This window comes from Hylobates moloch, unplaced genomic scaffold (assembly GCF_009828535.3).
Source record: "Hylobates moloch isolate HMO894 unplaced genomic scaffold, HMol_V3 SCAFFOLD_14, whole genome shotgun sequence".
In the NCBI taxonomy this organism is placed as follows: Eukaryota; Metazoa; Chordata; class Mammalia; order Primates; family Hylobatidae; genus Hylobates; species Hylobates moloch.
In genome coordinates, this window is record NW_026652289.1 from 100,780,201 (window position 1) to 100,800,530 (window position 20,330).

A 20,330-nucleotide genomic window follows, 5' to 3' on the forward strand; every position below is an offset into this window, starting at 1 on the left:
TCTCACTGCAGCTTTGACCTCCTGGGTTCAAGCGATCCTCCCACCTCAGCCTCCCCAGTAGCTAGGAATATAGGCGCCCACCACCAAGCCCAGCTATTTTTTTATTCTTCATAGAGACAAGGTCTTGCCATGTTGCCCAGGCTGGTCTCCTGGGCTCAAGCAATCCTCTTGCCTTGGCTCCCAAAGTGCTGGGGTTACAGGTGTGAGCCACCATGCCCAGTCTCCTTTATGATTTAAATAGCTTCTTATGTTCAGAATGTCTTTCCATACATAAAATCAGACAAGCATTCAAACATAGTTCTCTAATTTTTAATAGCCTAATTTTAAAAAAATAAACACATGCCTGAAAAACTGTATGTAAATATATAACATACATACACATCTAAGTGTGTGTGCATGTTTGTACACATATATATATGTGTGCTTCTGTGTGTTTATTCTGGCCCTGATGTGTTAACAGAAACTATCTAGTGAATCACAAAATATGAGAAACAAGATTTCTAAGAAGATCACCAGTCCATTATCTAGATCTAAGGATGCTTATTTTATGAAAATACATTTAATGATTACATATATCTTATTTCTTACGTTTAGTCTATCTGACATTTAGACGTATTCCCAATGAATTGCACAAATATCCTAGCAACATTTCCAAACGGTAATTTATTATTTACTAAATTATTATTTATATAAGGCTATTTCTCTGCTATTTGTTTTGTTCTAGTAATTTGTCTTTAGACGACTGCTAAACCAGTAGCACCCAGTTCTAACAATTATTAACAATATACTTTAGAACTAAACAAATCACCTACAACCGACAACTCTTCCCCATAAATTTCATACTTTAAAAATGTAAAAGATATTTATCAAGGATGCTCATTAAAACAACGTTTAAAATAGTGAATACAAAAAAATCTAATATCTTTTTATCTTTTTTTTTTCTTTTGAGACAGTCTTGCTGTGTCACCCAGGCTGGAGTGCAGTGGCACAGTGGTGCCATCTCGGCTCACTGCAACCTCTGCCTCCCGGGTTCAAGTGATTCTCCTGCCTCAGCCTCCCGAGTAGCTGGGATTACAGGCACGTGCCACCACGCCCGGCTAATTTTTGTATTTTCAGTAGAGACGGGGTTTCACCATGTTGGTCAGGCTGGTCTCGAACTCTTGACCTCGTGATCCACCCGGCTCGGCCTCCCAAAGTGCTGGGATTACAGGCATGAGCCACAGCACCCAGCCAAAAACCTAATATGTTATCCAACAACAAAGGAATGATTAAATACATTATGGTATTAATAAAGAGAAAAATATAAATCTTTTTTTATGTTTGTCAGTTTCCGAAACAAATCCCATGTTTATTAAATTCATAATTTAATTTGTAAAACAGTCCATCATGCAGTTAATATATTATTTTTTATCATGGTAAAATTTTGCTTTTCTTCATCTGGATCCTGCCCATTTTCTCTCTATATATAGATGCAGATATTTTTAAGGCTAGTCAAGCGAAACAGTGGGAGTGGAGAAGGAAGAAAGAACGCTGTAACTGGCTGTGATCAATTATTTGTACCATTTTTGTTACACTATGATCGAGTGTGTCCACTATATTTTGTAATCATATGTTAGTGGTAGATTAGAAAGATTCTGATTTTTACACCAGGCTACTTTAATCAATACTCTCATTAATTTCAATCACTTAACTCATTTTTTGGATCTCAACTGGTCAACTACATATGGAAAAAATTATTTTTTTTCCTCATTTCAAATTTGTATAATTCTTAGTTTTGTTCAGATCATAATGGACTAACTACAATTTACAGAAAATGTTAAATAATACAGAGATGACTAGTCTGCGTTTTCTAACTCCTTAGTTGATTTTTTGTTAACATTCCCCCGAGAACTTACAAAAAATTCAAGGTGAAGAAAGGGCGAGATAACTGTACTATTAACGTATATGAAACACCTTCTTAGGAACTTAATCCGTAACTTACTTTTAGGGACAAAAGATTAATCTCAATAGACTAACAGGCAACCTACAGTAAAATATACAGCATACAGATATAAATGGGTGAAATTACCTAAGAGACAAAATAAAATTACCCTTCTTTGGAATAAAGTTCTAATTGGAATGTTCAGATTCTCTTCTGCTAAAAGACTGTGAAACACCTTGTGTTCTTTAACATTCTACCAAAGTATGACAATTTTAAAAGCCAATCCCTGAATCTTGAAACTACTGTGATCCTACCACATACGTAGTCTTATAGTTTTTTGAAAATACTTTAAAAAATCTTCAGATGACCTATTTGCAATAACTGTCCCTGTCCAGTAACATGGAGCATCCTGTAAGTGTTTTCATTTAATTGGGGCAAAGAAAGTCTGCCAACATTTTACTTGCTAGTAAGTAGTTTTTTAAAAATTTAACAACATAAAATATACTCTCTATGTTTAAAAGATTTAAAAACGAAGGATATGGAGAATATTTTTCTTGGATTAAAGTTTTTAAGTTTTACTTTAATTAAAAGCCATTACAGAAAATAGCACTATATACAAAAATTTAAATAGTCCTTTGCCAGTTAACTGTGAAATAATGCAGCTCAAGTGTTATTTCGTATACTTGAATTTTATGAAATTCAGTTTTTCCTTATATTTACCTTTCAGAATTTGATGTTTCTGTTTCTCTTTCAGCCATGTTAGGTCTTGCAATTTTCTGAAATAATTAATAATACTTTTCTTTTACATTCACAGTTAATCTTAAAGAAAAATTTTTATTATACTAAACTTTCTGGATAAAAGAAACAAGTGTGCAACTTAATATAAGAAAGAAATAGAAAAATAATTTATTAAATATAAAATATAATTAGAATACTCCATAATTATATGCAGATTTTAAAAATGTTTTTAAACCTATATAAGTTTCAGTGTACCAAAAGTTTCTGATACAAGATAAAAAAGCAGTTACCCACTCATGTCAATATCTGCTTTTCATAACCTCTATTTCAAATGTGGATCATAATTACAATTACTTAAATAGAAAACTGGTAAAACACAACTTGAATTTGAATAACAAGACGCATCCATAGTATTTTATATAAATATATTAAGCACAGATATTTAGATAAAACATTTCTGAATTTATGATTTCATACTGAGTCACGGTAACCCTTCTACTGTCAAACCAAAAACATGAAACAGTACACAAAGTAAGAAATATTCTACTTATTTCAAATGTTTTACAGGGAAGAAATAAAAGTGTAAAACCTCAGTAAGCCATAGGCCAATCTAACAGCTTGTAACAATTACCAGCTATGGAGTACATATGACGCATGAAGCAGTATATTAAGAACTTTACGTTCACTATCTCATTTAATCTACAAATTAGATTTTATTAACACTATTTTAATACATGAGAAATAAGACTCAGTGGGAACCCAAGGCAATACCACAATAACTGGTAAAGAACCAAGGCAACACCACAATAAGTAGTAAAGATTCAAATCTATATCTACCTCTTAACCACTATGGTAGATCGACTCAAGCCTGTAAAATTGATAATGGTGTATTAATCACACACACTTATCTACTCACCGTCTCAAAACCCTGCTAAAACAAGGGCAAAGAAATAAAATATTTTTACTTATAAAGATGAAGAAAACACCAAAGTATACTAATTGCTAAACAGATTTCACCAAATTTTTAGAAATAGGAAAGTCATTGGAAGAGTGGTTACTGATTTAGCAGTATGGAGGAAGTTACAACGAATGTCTGCAGTGGAGGGGTGCAAGGAGTAGAGATCAATTTGCCCAGAGAACCAAAAACACCTGGTATTTGCAGGTGGTCAGTCTACTATTTAGTACATAAAAAGTAAAAATAAAGCATCGCTGGGAAATCTAAATGCTCCTTCCTCGCAACTTACCCAACAGGCACCTATCCCTTCCCTTACCAAAGAGGCTAAAAACTTCCTTCCTTCCTTCTTTTTTTTGACAGAGTCTTGTTCTGTCACCTAGGATGGAGTGCAGTGGTATGATCTCAGCTCACTACAACCTCCACCTCCCAGGTTCAAGCAATTCTCCTGTCTCAGCGCCCCCCCCACCCCGAGTAGCTGGGATTATAGGTACCCACCACCATGCCCGACTAATTTTTGTATTTTTAGTAGAGACAGGGTTTCACCATGTTAGCCAGGCTGGTCTCAAACTACTGACCTCAGGTGATCCACCCACCTTGGCCTCCCAAAGTGCTGGGATTACAGGCATGTTCCACCATGCCCAGCTAATTTTTTTTTCATTTTTAGTAGAGACGGGGTTTCACCATGTTTGTCAGTCTGGTTGTGAATTCCTGACCTCAAATGATCTGCCCACCTCAGCCTCCCTAAGTGCTGGGATTACAGGAGTGAGCCACCGTGCCCAGCCTAAAAGTTAACTTTCTGAAGTGGAGACAGTCTAGACTTATGAACACCAGGAAAAGCAAAAGGCAGGCATGAGATACTGAGAAAACAAAGTTTTAGTAAAAGTCCGCGTACTTAACAATCCCTCTCCCTGCCTGGCTTCCAGAATGCTAACAGCCAGGGAACTCACTCCCCAACCTAGTACCCTCAGCTAGAAGCTAGATTTCTCTCTGGAGAAAATGATCAACCCCAAAGAAAAAATTTTCCAGAATGATTTTTCTTTTTTTTAAGAGACAAGATCTCACACTGTCACCAAGGCCAGAATGTAGTGGCACGATCATAGCTCAACTGCAACCTCGAACTCCTGAGCTCAAGCAATCCTCCCACTTCAGTCTCCTGAGTAGCTAGGACTACACAGTATGTGCGCACCATGACTGGCTAGTTAAAACATTTTTTTTTGTAGAGACGAAGTCTCCAGTGTTGCCCAGGCTGGTCTCAAACTCCTAGCCTCAAGGGATCCTCCTGCATTAGCTTGCCAAAGTGTTGGGATTACAGGCATGAGCCACCATACCTGGCCTCTCCATAATGATGTCGAGACCATCCTCCTCAACAAAGAATCAGTCAGTTCAGCACCTAATTTTCCCACACTGAAGTCTACGCAATTGTCATGCAGACTGTGCACACTGTACAGGGCACAAATCCAGAGGGCAACACATTGTAATTCATATCATCCGTTCCCAAAGTATGATATATGGACACCTGGGGAATCCAAGCCACTTTCAGGAGGCATCTGAAGTCACAACTCTTGGCATAAAAACAGTAGTGTGTAAAAATGGTGGCAAATTAATATAAATCAAGGCAGTCGCACCAAACCCAACCTGTACTAGTAGTCATTGTATTATTCACCACCATACACATTGTATTCTTCACACCACACCGAGACAAATTCAAAAATATTTTTATGAAATCTCAATCTTTGAGCTCATATCTTTTTAATATTTTGTGTGACAAAATGCAAAGAAAGTATGCATAAGACACAACTGTTGCCTAATGAAAATATTTGGGTCTGTGACTGAGTTGTGAGTTGTACTTAACCACATTTTTTTCATAGAACATCATTTTTATTTTAAAGAATGACTGCCAAACTATGAATATTTAGACTTGAGTTTCAGTAGACTTTTTCTTTTTGAAAAATTAACAAATTGAGCCTGTCATATCAAGGAAAACAACTGACAGTATTCGTTTCCAGTAATAAAATCAAGCAAAAACTCCTACCCACCACTGATTAGATTAATGCTAATATTTACTGTAAGCGCTTGATATTATATAATGAAATATTTCAACATTTGGAAGATCCAGGGCACTTAGGGAGCCAATATGTTCCAAATGACCAATGCATGATATTACAAAATTATGCATGGATAAAAGATCCATTCAAAATATAAAACAGACAAACAGATTTTGACGTAACAAAGCAAAAAAAGTCAGTGATACGGAGTTAGATTCCACAGTGCAACAAGCAAGAAAACTTCCACTTTTGGTGTAGTATCAAAGGAGAATAAGCTCAATTATTGGAAAAGATTATTAAAGTACTGGGTGAGGCTGGGTATTCTTCATACATTTCAACCAAAAGAATGTATCACAACAGATTGGATTCAGAAACATGAGAATCCAATTTTTTCTACTAAGCTTGACATTAAAGAAATATGCAAAAGTGTAAAATCAAGCCATTCTTTCTCATTAAATTTCTGTTGTTTTGGAAGATAGTTATTTTTCAGAAAAAATGTTATTTATGTTAACATATATCTATTAATTATTTTTATTTTTGACAATAATTTTTAAATATCATTATTTCAATTTCTAATATGGTAAACATTAGTAATTTTTGAGACTACAAAGGATATATTTAAATAGTATCTGCAGGAGTTCTGCAGTGTTCAACCTGAATGGCTATGCAAGATAGCCCTGTCCCCATTCAAACACATACGGTTTTCAATGATTATTTTAGCCTCATTCTTTAATTATGTATGGGCGGGTAAGGATCACCACATAACAAAAGATATACCTTAACATGAAAAATACCAAAATAAACAAAAAGGAGTAAGAAAGGGGCTTGGAGACATCAGATACATTGCTGGGAACAAAAGAAAAAAGTATATATGAAATATTTAATATCTCCAAAGAGGCATATGTTATTATATCCATTAAACAGTAACAAAAACTGTAAAAAAGAGAACTAAAGAACAAATAAAAAGTTACAGAGCTCTTCAAAATTACAAATATGGCAACTAAAATAAGTAATTAAGTTTAGAAAATTATTTAAAAAGACTGAAACAAAAAAACAAAAAGATGAAAGGCCAGAAAGAAAAAAACACACAATTAAATGAGCTAAAAAAAAAAAAAAAAAAAAAAAGGAGTTGATGCAGGAGGCTCAATGTTAGAACAACAGGAGTTTCTTAAAAAAAAGAGAACACAGAAAATAAAAGTGAACATTTACCACCGAAATAAAACAAGAAAACCTCTCCCAAACAGAAATCTCCAAACTCCAAAGGTTTGTCAGATGCCTAACGTAATGAATGAAAAAAGGATGGGTGAACATATCATGCGATTTCAAAACACCAGTGACAGAGATAATCACTAAAGTTTCCAAAAAGAAGAAAAGTAACCTAAATACCAAGAAACTGGAGCAAGACATGCATTAGACTTAATACAAATACTGGATATAAGATGATAGTAAAAACAACATTTTAAAAACTGCATGGGAGTTGTTTTTATGTACTTCAGCCAAACTATCACTCGTATAAATATATTTTTAGATATGCAAGAACTGAAAAAAGATGCACACCTTCTGAGGAAGCTAGTAGAGGATACAGTTCATCAAAATGATGAGTAAGCCAAGAAATGAGGAGTAATTCATGGTTCAGCAAACAGGACATCCGATACAAGAGAGTGGCAAAGGATAATCTTGACACAACAAAACTAAGCACAGGATTAGAGAGCAACTAGTTTAAGTTGAGGTGGGGAGTCTGGGAGGAGATCTTCAGACCCCTTCACTCCCCAACAATTCTTTTTTATGTGTGTGAACACTGGAAAAACTATTTCCAAATATTAGAGAGAGAAATTGCAACATTAGAAAAAAATACAGCATTAGGTGCACAGAAAACTAAACAAACGAGTAAAAAAGATACATATTTTTAACTCCAGAAAAATAACATAAGGTATAGAAGAGGAAAAGAAATCATGGGGTACTTTCTGGCTCAGCATAACAGTCTCAAAAATTTTGATGTAACTATTCTGCAATCAGTGCTATACCAAGCCGTACTGCAGCCTGAGGCCCCTATAAGTTTTGCTTTGTGTGTGATGTGTGTTTGTTTTGTTTTTTGTTGTTAGCAACAGGGTCTCACTTTGTTTCCCAGGCTGGTCTCTAACTCCTGGACTTAAGCAATCCTCCCACCTCTGTCTCCAAAGTGATGGGATTACAGGTGTGTGCCATTGTGCCCAGCATGTTTTTGTGTATTAAAAATTATTTTTTCTAGAACGTCAGTCAGAAAAAATTGAAAAATTTAAAAGTAGGAGAATTAAACTCACATTAGCTTAAAGATTTTATTTATGCCAAAAACAGTATTATTTTATTCTCCTGGCTAATGGAAGCAAATGCATCAATAGTAAATTTTCAAATCTAATTCTTTTCTTATTTTGTTTTCAAATGAGCAAACTGTCATGTACAACAATTTCTCTTGAACAAGTGACAATCATAAAAAAATGTTATACTAACTTCAGTTTACAGTAAGCTTCATTTGCAGGATTCCACCGTGGCTGGAATTGTTTAAAATTTTTGAATACCATTTCCAAATCTGTTTAAGATTGCACTAAGCAAAATATGTTAAGAGGTTTAGAAGACCCAAACACAAACTTGATTGTATGTTACTGATATCAAATGCTGCTTTAAACTATTTCATATAGAATTTCTATAGAATTTAAATCGTCAGAATATTTAAGTGCAAACTTAGTGGCTCGTCTTTGTAAATCAGATGTATTTATACAAAACAACTTTTCTCCAGTTTAGAAATTCAAAATCTGAAAACATTTCACTGAATTTTTTATATCTCTATATAAAATACGAAATTAGGGCATTTATAATCTTAATTTCTATTTAATAAGCACTGCCCTCATAATTATCAATACTCTTCACCCAGTGACTCATGCATTCCTCATTTACTTTTTTCATTTATTTTAAAATTTGAGAAGAATATGCGTATCTCTTGCTCAAGTTTCATGTTCATCAAATACACTTTCAAAATTACCTTCAATTGTTGTAAGCAAAGGGATAGGCATTTTATTAAGTGTGTAGCTTTATATATAGTCGTGTTTACTGATTGTAAAGCTTTAGCTTCTTCCACTTGGCTCAAAATATCCATACAGATAATCTGCATAACACTTTGTAATCTATTTGTACCAATATGCTTTCAATTTCAGCATAATGTATTTGTGATTTGATATTATATCTTTTAATATTTGATAATCTTTAATTTGTGTGCAAAGTGTCTCAACTGCATTTATCTTGATGCCCATAAGGTAACTATATGTGATTTTAACGTCATTTTTAGACCAGACAAGAATATTCCGTTTGCTCACTGAATTCCCCTAACCCCTAAAATATATATCCTTTGTACAATACTAAAAAAGTTGATCATATTTAAATTCACAGAATGTGGCATTTTTTCCTGTTAAATTATGATGAGTTAAACAAGGAACAAATTTGGCCTAATTATTTTGGGGGCAAACATTGGCTTGTATACCCCTGTATAAACCTGAAACATTTGCTCCGGTACATCCCTGGCCAGAGTTTTTAATGTAAATGTGATAGACAGAAATGAAGACTACATAAAGAAATGAAGAGCATAGGAAATCGTAAAAATAAAGATAAATATAAAGCTAATTTTAAAGTTTTTAATTGCCCTAAAAAAACTGTCTAAAGTAAAAACTGTAATACTGCATTCTGTGTATTTACAACATGTTTAAAATCAAAATATATAATAAGAATAGAAAAAACACACAAATTGTCAATATCATGAATGAGAGGGGATATCACTGCAGATTCCAAAGATTATAAAGACAATAAGGGATACTATAAGCAACTTTCTCAATATACATAAGATTAGAGTTCAACATATTAGGTAAAACGAACCCATTCCTCAAAAAAACTACAAACTACCAAAATTCCCTCAAGAAGAAATAGATTAAAAAATTTAAAAACCTGCATCTGTTAAAGACAGTTGTAGTTAAAAATTTTTTAAACAAAAGAAAACCTTCTATGGTACAAAAGAAAGCTGCTTGGAAGAAGGCTGATACTTCTGCCTGGATTTCACTTATATTATGCACCATTCAAGACAAAGTATTCAAAAGATAAATGCCAAATCTACCTCACTTCATTACATTCAAAAAGAGGCAAACAATCATTAAGTAATATCAACATAAATTGACATCAAGAAAGCAAGTAGTTGAGCAAAACTGTTTCTACACTCATCTATTAGACTGTCCGGTAAATAACATTTATATGATAATTCTGAGTTTTGCATTCAGAGTACTTGTTTAAAACATATTTAAGATACATTCAAAATATTTCTATTTTAAAAATTAGTTTAACCTTTTAACAGTTAAAATATCCCAGAAAATTAAACCTGGAAAGATTAATTTTTCCAGTGTCCCAAACGATTGAGGTTTTACTGATTTGGGGATTTTTAATTCATAAATTTATCTCCATTACTCACTAGTTGAACTAAATAACAGGCAAGTGAAATATAAGATGTCTTTGCCAAAACAAGAATACCTTAAAATTTTACTTAGGGCTAGATATTTTTATATGTAATGAAAAATTTTAAATCTCAATTTTTTTCTTCCTCACAACATCCCAAATATTGTTGATATATGCAGGCTGAAATTGAAAAAAATTTTTATATCATACCAATAATACTTTCAAATGTGTAAATCTTTAAGGTATAAAGTAAAACAAACTTTACCTTAGACACAGGTTCTTGTTCCTTTGTAGGAGCTTCTTTTTTCAATCTTGAAAACAAGATAAGTATTGAATATTTTATTTTATATGTACGATGGGAAAATATGAAACAGTTCTTTCTCTGCCAGCCTAAAATAATTAAAATGTAGATCGAAACTAATGTACATTTTATGCTTTAATAGTAAATTGACCTCTGTAAATGTTTTAAGGTAAAAATTAAATGTATGAGACTAAATAGTACATTCGATAAATGTGCTAAATCAATAAAGACATTTATTTCCTTGTTCTCTAAAAACAAGGGCACTTAAAGGTTCTCTTTGCTAAGTACAATTTAAAATAAAAGACATACACATCAGTATAACAGTTTCAAAACAAGAATTACTCTTTAAAAATTAAAAGCAGGTTATATGCTTATATAAGTAATATGCATCAGTATTTACGATTACAGGACTTAAAAAGTGAAAAAAGATAAATATTTTATCTATTGTGAAATTCAACATGATAATGCCATTTAAATATATATTATAGTTAACTTCCTCTGGAGGCAGTAAAATCACAGAAGTAATTAGAATTTTGAGGAATATATTCTCTTTAAAACCTCCATAAGTACTGCTCAAATATTAAAACTTCTTGATTTCGAAAAATATTACTTATAACTTATTAAAACATTAACAAAGGTATATGCCATCCAGAAAATCTTGTAAAATAATCAATTTAATCTAAGAGCTAGCTTATCCAAAGGACCTTTGTTTTAGAACCTGCAGAAATGACTAAATATTATTTGTGATATTATATATTAAACTCAATTTTAATCTGTGTAAGTAGGGTACCTACCTGATCTGAAATGTCATTAATCAAGAGTTAAGTGATACACAATTTTATGAAGGCTTAATAGCTATACCTAAGGAATAACATATTTAACATAAGCAGCAACTATATTATCTTAAATTTCATTGACAAAAAAAAAGGTATCTAATAGGAAATGTCAACCATCCTAAAAGTTACTCTCCTGGCTAATCAATGAAACAGAGTTGGCAAAACCCTCCTTCTTAATCCATCCTTTGAGGGCATATTTGAAAAATCTAGGGCTACAAATGTTTATACTTTGTTAAATATTAATAATTAACTGTATGAAATTACTTATCTGTATTTTAGCTATTAGGCAAAACTGCTACTTAAAATAGATTACGCCCTTGGAAAACCACTATACTGGCAGTGCACTACAATAATTTACAACCAACTTGTTAAGCCAAGTGAAATGAATAAAACTTGCACAAAAAATTGACAAAAGACACAAATGTCAGTCATTTTGAGAGTTAAGTATTTTGTAATTGTCTCAAGTATTTAATTGTGCAGAATACTTATTAAGATGAGAACACATCAAGTATACAGTATAACTTCACTGCTTTAATGCAGTATAAAGGAAAATAAGTTTTAAGAATAAAATTAGTTACGAAGTAGTAAGAAAACATGAAACATTAGTCTAAAAAAGCAAAAAGCATGAAAAAGCAAATGAATGAAGTTTTGAAATGATAACATTTATCATTGTAAATGTTATCTTTTATATTTTTATAAAAGAAATATGACCATGCTAATCATTTTAGCATATGCCTATTATAATAAATTAATTGTATGCAGCTATTAAAATGAGCCCCATTAAGTATGTTCATTACTGCTGGCATTTCAAAAGAGGAAACACAGTCCTCTTGCTATCTCTGCAATGGAGGCTGGTGACAGAGGTTTTTATTACTCTTTATTGTGCTGGCAAGAAACTGGTAGGTGAGAAGAAAGTAAGTTATTGAAATAACTTGCATAAAGAGGCCTATGATTTCAAACTTGTTTTGTGCCTTTTACTATATTAGTACTCTCTTTAAGGAACAGAATCGTAATAACTAGTGAACACATTTAGAAAAATAAATCTTAAAAATATTTAGAAAAGCACACAGTAAATTTTAAATTATAAAATGCATCACTAAAATGTACACTAAAATTTTGAACTACAAAAGTATACTTTAAGATTAATACTACTAACACATCATTAACACTTTTAGAAAAGAAAAATTTTCTTACCTATATAATTCTTATTTACTAAAGATACCTGCTGAAATAGTCATTATTTTAGACATTCAATTACTTTGGTAGAAGACAGTGACATCTGCTAAGCTCAAAGTTCTGAGCTAATGACCCATCATTAGGTAATTATACTTTTCACCTGTGAATGTTACAATAATTTTTAATAGAAAAATATAGTGTACTACTTATAGTAAACACTATTTAAAATTTCAATGCAAAGAGAACAGAAGGAATGACTGGTGATCAATTTCAACATCATTAGTGATCAAGATTGCAAGTAAATAATTTTTCCCCTCTATGAAAACCTGCTGAAACAGATCTTTCTGATGTATTTCTACAGGACGAGCTTTTCCCTCTGAAGACTAAAATGACCCTATTTGCATTTTTCTGCAGGTCTTAGGCGCAATCCATACAAAATTTTTGTTTTGTTTTGCAGACAGAGTTTCGTTCCTGTTGCCTAGGCTGGAGTGCAATGGCACGATCTCGACTCACTGCAACCTCCACCTCCCAGGTTCAAGCAATTCTCCTGTCTCAGCCTTCCAAGTAGCTGGGATTACAGGCGCATGCCACCATGCCTGGCTAATTTTTGTATTTTTAGTAGACATGCGGTTTCATCACATTGGTCAGGCTGGTCTCGAACTCCTGACCTCAGGTGATCCACCCGCCTCGGCCTTCCAAAGTGCTGGGATTACAGGCATGAGCCACCGTGCCCAGCCAATCCATACAAATTTTACCATTCTGGCTCACTTAGAGTAGTATGTTCCTTTGAGGTTTCATTCACACTATAAACATACCATGAGGGGAAGAACTGTAAGGGGGAAAATACTCAGATTCATTTCAGCTAGGCCACATTCTTTCTTTCTGATGACATTTAAAAGCCAAAAATTTCAATGCTGATGTTAGGAATGTAATCTTTAAGAATATTTATAAGCATACTAACAAAGTTGAAAAGAGGCTGTAAAGCAACCAGTAATAAAGTCAGCCAGTAATCATGACCTTCCACTTAGCCCAGGCATCGTGGCACATGCCTGTAATCCCAATGCTTTGGGAGGCCAAAATGGGAGGATCGCTTGAGACCAGGAGTTTGAGACCAGCCTGGGCAACATAGTGAGACCTCATCTCTACAAAAAAAATTTTTTAAAATTAGCCAGGTGTGGTTGTACATATCTGAGTCCCAGCTCAGTCTCAGGAGGCCGAGGCAGGAGAATTGCTTGAGCGCAGGACTTTGAGGCTGCAGTGAGCCATGACTGCACGCTGCACTCCAGCCCTCTGGCTTGAGCAAAACAGCAAGACCCTGTCTCAAAAAAAACAAAAAACAAACAAACAAAAAACAGCAAAATAAAATAAAAAGACCATTCACTGAGACATTCAGGGACTAAATTTAATATAGTAATCATCAGACTAAGAAATAACAGTAAAACATGTACTCTACCATTTCTGATCCTTTGTTCTGAGAATTATCAATATATTTATATGTGGAAAGGATGCCTGAGCAAAACATTGACCAGGTTGTACATATTTCAGGGATTGTACTAAGCGTTCCAGTCCACAGTTAAACGAGACTGTCTCTCAAGTTCACTGTGAAGGAAACACAATGAAGCAAATGTTTACATTATGAAAAGGTTTAGAAAAGACATCTTTGTTCGGAGAACTAAGCCACTATGAAAGGGAAAGAGGCAAGGAAGCAGTGAAGATACTACAGTGAACTTGGTTTTGCTAAAAGAGCAGGAAGTACCAAAGCAGAGTAAGGAGATCCAAGGCAGAGAAAAAGCAAAGAAGTACGAAACAAGATGACAGTATGAGAACTGGTGGTCTCATATCACTGAAATGTCAGGCACAAAGCAAAGTAGTCCAAGATGAAACTGAAAACATACAAGAGCCTCTTCCAGGAAGGTCTGGATTGCCATGCTAAAGTGTTCCTGCTAAGAGCTTTAATGCTGATAGGCAAGTATGACCCGATCTGTGCAGCAGAAAGACAAAGGTCTGCGTTGGAAGAAGACAAGCTGAGAGTCCACTTAAGAGACAGGTAATGACTTTCTCAGTTAAAACAGCAGCGGTGTCAATGGAGAAAAGGCTGGTTTAGGGAGATGAGAACAAGTTAAAACCAAAAGAACGTAAGTACACCCTAGATAAGGTAAGTGTGGAGAACAACTATGACCCCTCAAATGCCTGCCCTGGGTGGTAAGAGATTATTCACGATACAGAATTCGGAGGAGGGAGAAAGCATTCTTCAAGGGAAAAATAAATTCAGTTTTGGACATATTGGATTTGTGGTGCTTACGGAACATTCCTATGGAAATATTTACCACTGAGACCTGCCTCTTGTGCACCTCATTCTTATATACAATTCCAACCACAACTTCTATTTATTTATTTATTTTTTAAACAAGGTCTCACTCTGTTGCCCAAGCTGGAGTGCAGTGGTGCACGATCACGGCTCACTGTAACCTTCACATCCCAGGCTCCAGTGATCCTCTCATCTCCATCTCCTGAGTAACTGGGATTACAGTCACACCACAACACTTGGCTAATTTTTATACTTTTTCGGAGAGATGGGGTTTCACCATGTTGCGCAGGCTGGTCTCGAACTCTTGAGCACAAGTGAGCCACCTGTCTCGGCCTCCCAAAGTGCTGGGATTACAGGTGTGAGCCACCACACCTGGCCACCAACCATCACTTCTCTTCATATAACTTCAAAATCAACATCCAGAGAATGACTCCTCCATTTTTAATACAATTTGTTATTTTTCAAACTGTTGACAATTCAGTTTCAGAAACATTACAGTGTATTAAACTTGGGTCCTAAGAGATTATACTATTCAACTACCCCCATCTTGCAGATAAGAAAATGTGAGGCCTAAAAATGCTAAAGTTATAAAGCTATTAAGCAATAGAATGAGGATTAAATGTGTGGGTTCTACTTCAAATTTCCACTGCACTACCTCAAGCCAATTCCTCTCCTGTGAACCAGGCTCCCTTATGATCATGCCAGGAAAACTGAAAACCTTAACTGATCTCTCTGCCTCTATATGTTTTCCACTCTAAAACATGCTGAGTATCACTGCTAAATCAGTCCTACTAAAAGACCAATTTGTACCATTCTTTGCTCAAATGGTATATTGCCCAAACATCATTAGGGCACTATTTCTATGAAGTTTGAGCAATAGAACATGAAGTTTGAGCAATAGAACATAGGATTGGGACAGTAAACTGGTATGCTAGATTACTGTCCCAATACTATGATTGTGTCGGTTGCTGCCTACCCTTCTGCAGAAAGAGAGCCTTAACACTGAAGCTTAGTCCTATCCAGTTTCTTGGCCAATCACAAACAAGGCAGGATGTACACCTGGAACTACAAGCAGAAGCAGAGAAGCAATAGAGGATACTATTGAGTAGTTTAGCCTCTGAAGACAGACTGACAGAATTTAAATTGAGGCTCTCCACTTAACAGGTATGTGCGACCTTGGGCAAATTATTTAACATATCTGTATCTCAGTTGTATCATCCATAAAATCAGACAGTAACAGCTCATATCTCACAAATATGTGAGAATTAAATGAGTAAATAAATGCAAAACACTTAGAAGAGTGTCTGCCACACGGTATAGGCTCAGTAAATGTTAGCTATTATTGTCATGGGTATGGGTAGAGTATAGAATCAATTTTCTTCCTCAGAATCTGCTTGAGAGTATACAACAAATTTAGTATACCATCTAAATATCTCTACTCCCATGTTTCCACCTCACCCTCAACCCAACAGACATTAATTGTGATTGCTGGTCTATTCCCCTTAGGACCAGTTCTATTTTTTCTAGTATGAAATGATCTGCTAATCTTAGAACACCAGGGTATGATTTGGCCATCTAAAGCTATTATAACAAAGAGCAGAAAAATCATTTTAGATAGACAGAAGAAAGAACTAGGTAAAGACAGAGAGACAAGAAATAAAAAAGACCAAAATATTCATGTGTAAAAATGTGAAGAAAAAAATAAGACCATCAATGTAGGCAGAAGATTTTAATGACAGTCTAGGACTCTATTTTATTATTTTGGTTTGTTGGTAATATTGAATTATACCCTGGATATTTAATTTATAATCTATAAGCAACAACCCTCAGGAACCAGAGACTGAAAAAAATGGTAGTAACCTCAGAATCACTGGTAGAGATTGGTACAGTTTGTCCTAAATGAAAGACTACACTGAAGTTTCATTTATTTTTCCATCTCACTGGGTCTCTCAAATTCTCCCTGCTTACCAGATATCAAAGGCAGAAGTCCAAATTGCCAGAAACCACCACATCTTGATGCACAGGTCCTACCTACTGATTTGCAATTACATACCAGGAGCAAATATATTAAGTCTATTTTGAAAAGGAAGAACTATTTTACAGTTCCTAAAGATTGGTTTGAGATATGAATGTCTATGATAGGATGAGAGAACCTAGGGTCTACAATCCCGGTCACATTTCAAAAGTTTAAAGAAGGAAACAAGCCCAAAACGAACTCAATAGATCAGTTTGTTTGTTTGTTTGTTTGAATCTTGCTAAATAAATGAAATGAAGACTCCCGACAATTTTGAACACATAAGAGCTATAGAGTTATAATTTAGGATTATGACCAGAGCCAATAATTCCTCCAAGTAAGTTCAAAATTTCACAGGAAAATAATGGAATGAACCCTCATATATCTTCAATGGTCACAGATTCAATGACAGTAAGTATCTCTTAACAGAAATAATATTTTAAAATATAAGATTTATAGAAAAAGGCTGCCATTCTGTTCCTAAGAGTTTACTTACTGCTTACATTTATGAAAGATAATTAATGACTTATTGGTTTGAGAATGGCAGAATAAAGTGATATTTCACCTTGAGAATAGGTCCAGATTCACTTCTGATACAGCATTTCACAAAAAAATCCCATAATGCAATATATACATGATATTAGTGGTTTGATTATGAAATCAGCTGACTATAGGCCCTGTAAAAAATGTGGATTCAGTGTCTACATTTCTAATTCCTTTATTCTGTAATTGCTTTGGTGCTATAAACCATGTTTTATTCATGTTTCCGACACCTGACACAGAATCTTGCACACATAAAAAGTAGGGTATCAATGTTCAGTGACAAAGAATATATGGGAGGGTTATCTATATCATACTGTGAATGAGCCATGTAGTTACTACTGGTGCTAAGTATAAAGCTCATTAAATTAGGGGGATTTAATAAAGTATAATACACACATTAACATCAGTAAAACACATTTTACATATTTCTAACATCTTCAAACGAAAGATATTTTCAACTCGATTTCACAGAAAAAGAAACTGAAGTAACTTTACCTTAAATAAAGTTAGTGAGGCCGCTGGGTCCTTTAACTCTAATATTTTGACTGTCAATGTCTTTCCCATTGTACTTTGCTTAGAAAAACATGGATGTCACTCAGATAACTAAATCAACTTTTAAAATCTCTTCAAATTGTGGCTTTTAGGATATTTGATTCAACAATCAAATAGGCAACCAGTTAAGTAGCCTAGTTTAGCAAGCTTGAGTGATTATGTATTTGCCACAGATTCCTACACTCTCAAGATCTGTTAGAGGAAATTATCATTCTATTCTCAACTTTTTGTCAAGAAAAAGAAACTTACAAAACTCACACCTTTACTTCTACTTTGTTATAATTCATCCATCCAGGTATATATACAAGAAAACAGAGGACAGGAGAATTGGAGGTAAGGGAGACACAGAAAAGAACAAGTTCTTGACTGAGTTTGACTTTGCCTGTTTCATGTCTTCACTCAAATGTCATCTCTCAGTGAGGCCTCACTAAATTAAAAATGGCAGCCTTCCATCTCCTACCCCATACTCCTTTATCACCCTTCTCTGATTCAGATTTCTCCATAGTATTGATCATCATCTAACACATTATATGTTTTATTTACTTTTTATTGTCTTTCACAAATATAATGTAAGTTCCATAAGAGCAGAGATTACAGTCTATATTTCTAGCAACTAGGACAATGCCAGGCACAAAGTAGATGCTCAATAAATATTTGCTGAATAAATATATGATGCCCAAAGAGGCAAAGTGTTTTGCCAAAATGTGACAAAAATAGGGCAAGAATCTGAGCCTCTGTAGTTTAATAACTCGAATAAAATGATGGTAAGGAGGGGTTAGACTCAAGCTAAAACTCATTAGCACCAAACTGATAATTCAACTAATTGCTTACAATAAGCAAACTTTGTACTGACTGCCAGGTGTTTTATTTGAACCTTTTTTTTTTTTAAATGAATTTACTGGTGAAAGAACTTTAAGAGTTCATACTTTAAGAAAATGAATTTGATACATACTATAAAAAATAAAAGTCTACGTTAAGACCACAAAGCAGTACCGTCGTTCCCTGGTATTGGTAGGGGATTGGTTACAGAACCTGCCCCCACCCCACAGGTCGCCCCTACCTCCCCAAACCTCCACCAGGAATAACAAAATCCTCAGATGCTCAGATCACTTATACAATGTAAATGCTATGTAAATAGTTGTTGTATTGTTTTTTATTTATATTTTTTATTGTTGTATTGTTATTTGTTATTGTTTTTCCCCCCAAATATTTTCAACCCATGGTTGGCTGAATCTGCAGACATAAAACCCAAGGATATGAAGGACTGATCGTACTCCTACATTACTATATTAACAATGGGGTTTATCCTATTTTTGACCTATAACCAAGGTAAGGTGAATATCTGTAAATGAACTAATGTTAAAAATGGAAAAAGTTATTGTTTCTGGATAAACTTTTAAAAACTGGGTAGAGAGAGTAGATAACAAAAATTCCTAGAGACAAAAAGGGGAAAAAAAAACTAGTATATCACTAAGTCCACTACTAAGAAACAAACCACTTGTGGAGATTTTGGAAAACCTTTTACTTAAAATATAAATTAGTTTGGAAATTCAGAACTATTAGATTCAACTCTTTTGATAATTAATTGCAAGAAACACATCATATAATATGTGGTCATCTAAACTGGCTTTAACTGGTCATCTAAACTGGCCTGCCTATCCTTATGGCTATTAAGATCACAAAAGGCATTTTGCTAGTCTTCAAAATTTAAGAAATTAGTATAGTAACCTTTTCACTGTGCTGCAAGAAAAAAATGCAAGGTATACTAAGTAGATACAGCACTGTCTGCAGCCAAGTAACAAGGCTTCCATATAACAATGACAGCAATGTTCCTATTTATAAGATAAAATCTACACTCTTTATTCATTATAAAATAATTCCTGAGGCACTTAAACAATATAATTTTTATTAAAAGGATAATAGTATAAAAAGTGTTTAGATCTATATTCAATGTAACTAAAATAAGCACATGACAAATTTAAAATATATAAAGGAAAGAAATACATGCATTACTGGTTACCATATGTATGTTTTTTAACATGTTACCTTTACCCAAAGGAGCTACATTAATGGCTAAGCAGACATTACATCTTAGACGCACAAATACGTAACTTTAAAACTGGCTCTTAAGGTCTGCAAGTAGTATTGCCAATTCTTTACGCCTAAGAACTCACAATTAAAGTAATATTAATAATAATCCCAATAGGACAGAGTATCTAATAATGTTTAATGGGCTTAGTAACAGCCAAATTTAAAATCTACAAATAGGCAGCTATACAAAATCTGTAGAGAATTCTAAGAAATCTCTTGGAGTTCTTAAAACAAACAATAAACAAATTTTAAATAATATAATATAAAAATAGACATCATAAAATAGACATTAATAAATTTTGAGAACATAAAACCAAGCTATTAATTTTTAAAAAATCAAAATGCAAGAATTGGTATTGTTGAAAAATTACAGAATTAATACT

At 33.9% G+C, this 20,330-nt stretch overlaps 2 protein-coding genes across 6 annotated transcripts in view; both read right to left on the reverse strand.

Moving 5' to 3' along the window:
• MNS1 (meiosis specific nuclear structural 1) overlaps positions 1-20,330 on the reverse strand; it is a 433,362-nt gene that overhangs the window by 182,664 nt on the left and 230,368 nt on the right. The gene's annotated exons all lie outside the window — the stretch shown is intronic.
• ZNF280D (zinc finger protein 280D) overlaps positions 1-20,330 on the reverse strand; it is a 177,042-nt gene that overhangs the window by 2,370 nt on the left and 154,342 nt on the right. For all 5 annotated transcript variants that reach the window (XM_058427947.1, XM_058427948.1, XM_032174646.2 and 2 more), the window contains 2 exons: positions 10,392-10,437; positions 2,642-2,697 (listed from right to left, as the gene is read on the reverse strand). In XM_058427947.1, the coding sequence (XP_058283930.1) occupies positions 2,642-2,697; positions 10,392-10,437 (102 nt within the window). The remainder of the gene's footprint in view (positions 1-2,641; positions 2,698-10,391; positions 10,438-20,330) is intronic.